This window comes from Rhagoletis zephyria, unplaced genomic scaffold (genome assembly GCF_001687245.7).
Source record: "Rhagoletis zephyria isolate East Lansing unplaced genomic scaffold, Rhagoletis_zephyria_1.1 Rzeph_scaffold_13270, whole genome shotgun sequence".
Classification (NCBI taxonomy): Eukaryota; Metazoa; Arthropoda; class Insecta; order Diptera; family Tephritidae; genus Rhagoletis; species Rhagoletis zephyria.
This window is the reverse complement of record NW_016170341.1, coordinates 1-9168: the sequence shown is the minus strand read 5'-3', so window position 1 is coordinate 9168 and position 9168 is coordinate 1. Positions and strand designations below refer to the sequence as shown.

Sequence of the window (9168 nt, the reverse complement as noted above, 5' to 3'; positions counted from 1 at the left end):
ATACGAGTGTATATGCGCAAGCGTTTTTAATTTGATTTTGCAGACGTGTGCATGCATTATGAAGTCGATTTTGTTTATGCATATTTTTTTTTTGTTGGAGGTGTAGGTAGTATCTGCCAAATTAAATATTTCTTCGAGAAAAATTCAGGCAGCATGCATTTCAAGCATTTCAATCAAGTTTGTTATCGAAATTGCTATACGTACGGTTCGAGGGCTTACATATATTCAATATGATATATCTGCAGTTTATACAAAAACTACTTTGTGACTTTGAACCCATCTGGGACTTAATTTCCATCACTGGTTGCAATCTCTAACTTTGAAATTCAATAGTTAACTCTACAAGTTAACTTATACAAGGTCAGCATTAGCATCATCGATGGCAGTTAAGTCTAAGGTGGATCTTAATATAGGAATCTTATTTTTGCAAATACTGCAGAGAGGTAATATTGAATATATGCCCTCGATGTCCATCTCTTAAAAACTTAATATTAAAATCAAAAGTGGCTGTTTCTTTTAAGTATTAAATAACTAAAAGCGTTCTTGAATTAGCGAACTACCTAAAGAGTAACAGCATAAAAGTTTCCAAAACAAAAATTTTGGGTAATGTTGACAGTTATTGACCAGATACAGATCTGGGTGGTTCGGTTGCGTATACAATTTTTAAACGCACATACGTATGCGTGTAAAAAAAACACGCCTATTATAGAGATATGTAATTGTAACAACTTTTGGACTTCAGATGTTATACATATGAACACGTTTAGATGAAGTTATTTCTGAAGGTTAAAACTCCCGGTACAATCAATGCCGTTTGCTAGAAAATGAAGATATTTAGATGTAGTAGTCCAACATGTGTTGCATTTTCAGCGAGATTTATGGAAGCAAATGTAAGGATTAAGTCCTTTTTCTACTACTAAAATTAGTATAATATATATGCATGCTGTTATATGCCAAGTAGATAATTTAAGCAGGTAAAAGGCCTTCCAAAAGGCCTTCTTAAAAGTAAAGAGGCTTTCCACTTTGGATTCCTTTCTCCTTTCTTTTTTTTCTATAGAGTGACACAAATTAAGGGGCTTCTGCTTCCGATACCCATAAAGGGCTTCCAGAAGGGCCTTTGTAGGACGTATTTTTTATAAGGCCTTTTGGAGGAGGCTTTGCCGGTTCTTTAATTCATAAAAGTCATTCTTCTTTAAGGTATTTAATTAATTTAATAATTAATTAATTAATATGTTAAATAATATACAAAAAAAAAAAACGGAAAAGCTGTCACAAAAAAAAATTATTAAAAATCAACGCATTTTTTGTTAACCGCACTTCATTAGACTAAAAATGTATGCGCTATAAAATAAAAAAGCTCGAAATTTTAACGGAAATTTGTTGAAATTTCTTAAACTTTGTATGAAGTTTGACCCCTTGATCTATTTGATTTTGGTTTAAGCTTGAACACGATTTTTTACAGAAAAACAACAAAAACGCTTATTTTTTATAAATTGCACTTGTATACAAAAAAACCGCAAAAGCTGTAAAAAAACTAAAAATCAACGCATTTTTTTACCCGAAAAGCATTGCGAATACATATAAAAAAAAAATGAACACGTGAATACTTGTTTGAGTCACTGTATGTATGCGCATAAGTACATCACTATCATACATACATATCTATATATTTTTTTTTGTTCAGCTTTTTTGATGCTATTTAGTTTTAACAGGTTAAATAGTACTAATATGCACTCTAATCACAATACAAATATCAGTTTTGAAACCCCCCAATTGGAAAATAGGCAAGCACCTTACGATGTAGTCCATGTTTTCTTTCAGCTTTTAGTACCGAAATTTTTACGTTATCTATTAGTAAAGCAAAAAGGAAGAAGTAAAGCGCAAGGAAGATACTACCACACACCGAACACCGTACGTACCTTATTTGGTATAGAAGATTAGAAGTATATCTGATACCAAATGTCCATCCTAAATTCCTGTTTCCATAAGGCGTTCAAGCCTTTGTTAAGAGATCATTAAAACTAAACATTGAAACATAAAAACTATTAAAAAGCGTCGGCCTTAATATTGTTACTTAATGCCTTTAATTATTGGACGTATTACCGATTAAGTGAACTGCTAGTAAATAGACAAAAGCGGCAAAAGAAACCGGAAGAAATAATCAAATTTTTACATCCAGTCTGTACAACTAAATATTCATATGTTCATACCCTTATAGAGTAAAGGCACACATATATAATTTTCTATATGCACGTGCATGAGAAACATCGGAGTTCCTTGAATTTTATTTTTTAACATAATATAAAGTATTAAATGGACGGTCAATCAGCTGCTGCTATACATTCCCCTTAGTCAGCAAGTAAGCTGGGTTAATCACTTAGTTACTGAGAATAACAGCTAATGTTTTCATTAGCTTAATATGTACTCATATCTGCCTATGGATCCATACAGCCCATATACCTTTGCATGACTATGTATGTGCATCCATACATACAGATGTATGTATGTACATATTTTTGGATGCTAATTTGTTCACGCTAACGTATGTAGACGGAGCTGCGCGCGTTTAGCTCTTTCAGTGAGTGGGGCCACGTTGGGCTGTTTGGCGTCNATGTATGTATGTACATATTTTTGGATGCTAATTTGTTCACGCTAACGTATATATACGGAGCTGCGCGCGTTTAGCTCTTTCAGTGAGTGGGGCCACGTTGGGCTGTTTGGCGTTCAGTGAGAAAGGCAATATTCTCAGTCTGTAGTGGAACGTCGTCCGCGTCACTGATATATGTACGATTCCGGATTATTTGTCTAGTTAGGTGCGGGTGCCATGCGGTTGTAGGCCTGTTCCTCTTTCTTTCGGTATGGCTAAGGAATTAACATACATATCAACTCAAAATANTCGTCCGCGTCACTGATATATGTACGATTCCGGATTATTTGTCTAGTTAGTTGCGGGTGCCATGCGGTTGTAGGCCTGTTCCTCTTTCTTTCGGTATGGCTAAGGAATTAACATACATATGAACTCAAAGTGNTGTAGACGGAGCTGCGCGCGTTTAGCTCTTTCAGTGAGTGGGGCCACGTTGGGCTGTTTGGCGTCCAGTGAGAAAGGCAATATTCTCAGTCTGTAGTGGAACGTCGTCCGCGTCACTGATATATGTACGATTCCGGATTATTTGTCTAGTTAGGTGCGGGTGCCATGCGGTTGTAGGCCTGTTCCTCTTTCTTTCGGTATGGCTAAGGAATTAACATACATATCAACTCAAAATAGTACGATTAGGAAAGGTGAAGATAAAATAGATAAAAATACAAGACAAGCAGCTCAAACAGATGCAGACATTCATAATAACACAGCTAATACACATTTGCTTAAAAGTGCTGTGAATGCTTCTACTAAAAAGCAAACAGTGGCAGAAAGAGTAAATAAATATTTAAAATAAGTAATTTATGAAAATCCCCCTCAACGTTAATTTATTGAATTGCGGGTTACATAAATGTACTTATGTATGTATGGNATTTGCTTAAAAGTGCTGTGAATGCTTCTACTAAAAAGCAAACAGTGGCAAAAAGAGTAAATAAATATTTAAAATAAGTAATTATGAAAATCCCCCTCAACGTTAATTTATTGAATTGCGGGTTACATAAATGTACTTATGTATGTATGCCATTGGATTTATAAGGAATTCTCTATGCACGTTTATTGTGCTTATTAATCATCGAAAAATGTCCAACCTTCAGTGTAGCGTAAAAAAAATTATAACAAAATAAAAGTAATTGGCAAGACTCGAAGTTCATATCTTGCCAACAGTCGAGTCATACAATTTTTTTTTGCTTGCGCCTTCAGCACCTCAACACCTTCATATTTGTGTGCACGCTTTTCCTGGTACTTAATACTTGATCTTTCTACTGTATTGTGGTCTGTTGTCTTTTTTATATTTTTATCATTTCTGTTATTTTTTGTGGCTGTGCCGTCTGGCTTACTTAATACCGACCGCATTTGTTGTTTGTTTGTGATAGCGCCTCCGCTTTTCTTGATTTGTCATTCTCTTCTGTTTATTTTATTTTGCCAACTTTTACGTGTATTAAAAAAAACACTTGCATTTTTATTTGCCTCTCGCTGATTTGCACATTATTTTTCAGAGTTTTATATTTATCAGTAAGTTATTAATATACATATATTAGTGCGAATGTGAATGTTTAATACAATTCAACACAATTTTATAAAAAAAAAAAATATTTTTTTTTGCGGGTTTACACATATCGAGCTCTAACCGCCAAAATAACGTAAGCGAAATTTTTTTTAAAAATTTTCTTTTTGATGCAGAAACATTCCTAGAGCATCTAGATACATTTCTGCATCAAAAAGAAAATTTTGAAAAAAATGTCGCTTACGTTATTTTGGCGGTTAGGGCTCGATATGTATGTACTTATGTATGTACATAATATCGCACACCTAGATCTAAAGTGAGCTAACTCCAAATTCTGAGTGGGAAATTTAACTGCTTGTGGATTGTGCAGATTTAACGTAATTAAATAACAAGTGTTAAACCATGAAGAAAAATATATTTACATTAATTGGATGTGAGTCCTATGAATTGATTTATGTAAAAAAATCGCCCAATTTTTTTTTTTTTGAGTTGATCGCACTTTAGATCAACGTGTGTGATATGTACATGCAAGGAAATTTCGAAAGATTTTCTTGTCTCATGGATACATTTTTTTTTTGTGTTCATTGTCCTCCTTTTCATGCATTGACCTCAATTACTCCGTTCTAGTACTTACAAGATCTCACTTCCCATCACCCTAACGTGCAACCCTAATGTCAGTAAATTAAATCTCACCAAAAATCATTAAACTCTAGCTAAGGAAGTATTTCGATTAATCCAGTAGAACTATTTAAAAACGTTTTTTATTGCCCTACTCCAGAGTTCGATCAAATATTTTTTTTCGAAATTGCATTGCAAAAATATATACATAGTACATACATTAGATTTGGGGTTTGCGGCGAACTTTTTTGTTTTTCTTTTAAGGTGATCCGGTCTAATGTAGTGCATACATCTACATATGTGTTACTAAATATTCGGGCGTTTAATAAGAAATTTTGGTAGAAAATTATGTTTTAGAAAAACTAAACAATTTATTTAAATATCGTTATTTTTTTGTATTAAAAAAGTAAACACATATACAACTTAAAAGTAGGCAGTAGAAAATATTAACGAGGAAGCAATTTTTTGCATATTTTCCCGAAACACGGAATATATTTTTTTAAGTGGTAAGTGCATTTTTGCGGCCGATAAGTATATCTCAATTATTAAATAAGATGCTTCATAAAATGAAATTCCTTTCCCGTTAATTTATAAGGTGGCAGATGAGTACATGTTTTTTTTTTAAATTAATTTAAAAGACTAATTAATTTTTTTTATGGTTAGTAAAATGGTTGGAGTTGGAGTGTGAATCGCCTAAATTTTTGATCGTAATAAGTCCGGTTTTACACGAACTAGGTTAGATCGGCGAACCTTTCTGATCGTTGCTCGTCGATGAAAGAATTTCCTGCAGTAGGGCTGCTTCACATGCTTTTGATTTGGGTTGGTATCGATTCCAACCCTGAACCAGAAACCTACACAAGGTAGACTTCCTCTTACCGCCGAAACACGACCAATAGCCCAACTGAACCACAACGCTCTCCAGAGTTGGATCGAGGAGATAATAATCTTTATTTGTCCGCATGGAATATTGATAGCTGCTATTTAAGATACCTGAAAAAGTTTTGGTCACCTTCAAGGTCCCTGTCTGACGAAGTTTTATGGTAGTGTCGACACTTCATTTGCTGATCGCGTCTCATCGTACCTGAAGCGATGTGCGGGTTACTTAAGCCGACAATTCACACTTCATCCTAAGGCAAATAACACCAAACGAGGAGTGAAAAAAGGCTGTACAAACTGCCAAAAACAAGGTGCCTCTTACTTTCACTAGCGGTGGGGTTGAGATGGCCATCGTGAAGACGAAAGCCTCCAAAGTCTCATCCTAGACTTTCTGAACTTTTCATTGCGCGGAGTTTTAACGTGGCTGGACCCAAACCCAGCGCACTCAAATTTTTACGCCTTCTCACTTTAGCTCGCTTCCAAACGGGTGTTTGGTTGCTACCCAGAGGATACGTGGATATAAATATTCGGACATTATGAGCTGCGATTTCAACCGTACGCACAATAATCACTTCTGGCCACTCCCAGGTGAATGACAGTCAAAAGTTTTCCACTTCTGCGCTCGAAACCATCCTCCGGGTTTTGATATTACATATTGTTAAAAATGTTATAAATACTGATCAATATCGATATGTTTATATGTATACAGTTATAGTTAAGTATTTATCGTTATCGACTATTTTTTTATTTTAATTTTTTTTAAACGTTATATTAAAAGTTAAGAAATACACCCACTACAACCAGCTATGTATGTATGTATGTACTCGTATAACTGTATTTGTGATCGTATTAGTAAGCAGGCGAATACGTTTTCTATGAACGCCTGTTGCATTCAATAAATTTCAATGCCATTCATTCGTTGTGAAGGCATTGAAAGTGCCTTAGGAGATGATTACATACATACATACATACGCTTTACTACCCTCGATTAATTATGTAGGTCAGGCAATCTAAGGGAAGAGAGTGTTAAGATAAATGGATAAAACCGTAGTTTCTAACCACGCTTTTGACGATACGGTATAACAACTTAAATCGATTCTAGACATTCTTCAGGAAATACATTTTTAATATACAGTTTTTGAATCAAGTGACAAGTTTGTGATTAAATTAACAATTCGGAGATACATGGGCGTAGCCAGGTAGGGGCAGGGGGGTGCTCGAGCCCTCCCCCCCCCTAACTTTCAAATTTTCCTTATATATATATAAAATAGTACCCTGAAATACCAGCTTAATAGGGTCGAAAAAAATAGGGTCGAAGAAAATAGCCTCTTTCAGTCATTAACTCGAAGAGAACGTTCAATTCCGAGACTTGGTACCATTTATAAAACTAAATGTTATACATTTTCTAAGATTTTTCCAAAATCACTCCGATGTAGTTTCACAGAAAAGTTGAATCAGTTGGATTGCATTCATTTCGAGGTTTCAATAATTCGTACAGAAAAATTTAAATTTGTCTCTTTAAAAAAATTTTATAATTTCATAATCTTTTTATTGATTTTAATGCCTAGTTTTACTCGGAGTTAAACATTCTTATAGAAGTAATGATTAAGAGAGACTATTTTTTTTTCAAATTTTGGCAAAAATGTAGAAATGGGAAAATAATAAAAGTTGGTGTGAATTTCAGATTTATTCCAAAACATTTTCAGATATTTACAATGCGCTTATAAACTCGTTATTTCTTCAAAAAGGACAAATATTGTTCCGTCTAAAGCCATATAAAAACTTAAAAATGGTTAAAAAGTAATCGTTGTTGCCGGAAGTCAGGCGAAAATGGTTTTTTAAGGTAAAATTAAAAAATTTGAGCGTATTACTTAAAAAGTTCGAGGATTTTTTTTATTTTGTAACACCGTGTAATCTTATTTTGAACTTAAATGTAGTCTGACATTTTTTTTCCGGTCAGAAGTTTTCAAGTCTTAACTCGACTTAAGCTGTTATTCCTAGCTCTTTTTTATAACCATATATGCATCTGAAATCCTGTTGAGAGCATTCCCATAAAGAGCCCCTTAGAAAGCTTTGAGCTATACATACAGTGACTCAAACAAGTGATCACGTTTTGATTTTTTTATAAATATATGTTTTTCGAGCGATTTTTTTAGCCGGTTTAAACTTGCTCTTCATTAGACTAAAATTGTATGGGCTATAAAGCTGCATATCCAAAAATGTTCTTAAAGCTCTGATTTAATAGTTGAAATTGTGATGAAAATTTGTTGAATTTTCTTAAATTTTTTATAAAGTTTGAAACTCTGATTTATACAGTTTTGGTTAAATAAAGCTTGGACAATATCTTTTATAGAAAAAAAAAATTAACTCGAAAAACATTATGAATATTAACAAAAATCAACACGTGGGCAGTTGTTTGAGTCACTGTATGTTTGTGCTATATATCTGCTATCCAAATAATATGCGTGCTGGACACGCTATATACGACTAGCATGTATTTGAAAACATTTTAATGAGTGCGTGTTAGACATTAGAGAGAAACTCAGCGGTTCCACTGAGAATATTAAAATTGGTAACAAAACGTTTGCTCTAGTGTCTGGCGTCGCACCCTGGATGTTATACTATTTAATGGGATAAAAGCATACAATTGTAGGCAAACACACATACAAACCAAGTGAAAATTCCTAAATAGGGAATAAACTTGGCTGTGAGGAGAAGGCGGTGAATAGTTAAAACAGCATGTGCGAAATATTTCATTTATATGTTAATGAAAATCGCAAGTTCTGTGGTTAAATGGAGAAAAATATAATTCAACAAAGCGATGTGCTTCACATATTAGTACTACACGCTCAGCACTCGCTAGCTAAACAGTGAAAGTCCATGTATTAAATAGAAAGAAATATTGCATATAACAACTTAGCGCAATTACTAACCAGATTCCACTCTTCTTTTAAAGAAAACTTCAACACACAACGAGTCTGACACTCGATGCAGAGGCATCGCGACATCAACGCAACAATTCAGCCAAAAATAGCTCAAAGTACTCAACACCCTTAGCGCCAATGACTGATAATAATATTTTAGAGTGTAATTTTGTAAATGAAGAAGACTGCTGCCCACCAATCAAATACAATGAAACACTTTTCTTTGCGGATGGTGTACGTTTGATTGATTTTGTGCTTGCCTACAAGGTGGATCCGGATGCTGCACAGGAGGCGCTTAACGCACATAAGCGTTTTAAATTTGAAGCCAATCTATTGGAGCATGGCCTGCAAATGGAGTTGGACTATAAGGAGCAGCAGCAGATACATTTTGTGAAGGTAAGCGAATGCAAATTTAATCTGGCTAGCATTGAGTTAAGTGTGCTTTATTTTTATTCATTTTGAAATTGTTTCTAGATACATGCACCATTGGATGTGTTGCGTTGCTATGCAGAAATTTTAAAGCTACGTATGCCTATGAAGGAGGTAATTATAGTATTTTTTTTACTTTGTTGTTCTTGTGTAGAAAATAGCAGTTACGGTAGCATCAT

At 34.2% G+C, this 9168-nt stretch overlaps 1 protein-coding gene across 1 annotated transcript in view; it reads left to right on the top strand.

The window, feature by feature from the left end:
• Nucleotides 1–9158, top strand: part of LOC108378064 (uncharacterized) — a gene marked incomplete at its 3' end in the record, with an annotated part of 10670 nt that extends 1512 nt beyond the window's left edge. The window contains exons 3-4 of the mRNA XM_017634364.1: nucleotides 8593–8956; nucleotides 9035–9158. Of these exons, the coding sequence (XP_017489853.1) occupies nucleotides 8593–8956; nucleotides 9035–9158 (488 nt within the window). The remainder of the gene's footprint in view (nucleotides 1–8592; nucleotides 8957–9034) is intronic.
• Between the last annotated feature and the right edge of the window lie 10 nt (nucleotides 9159–9168).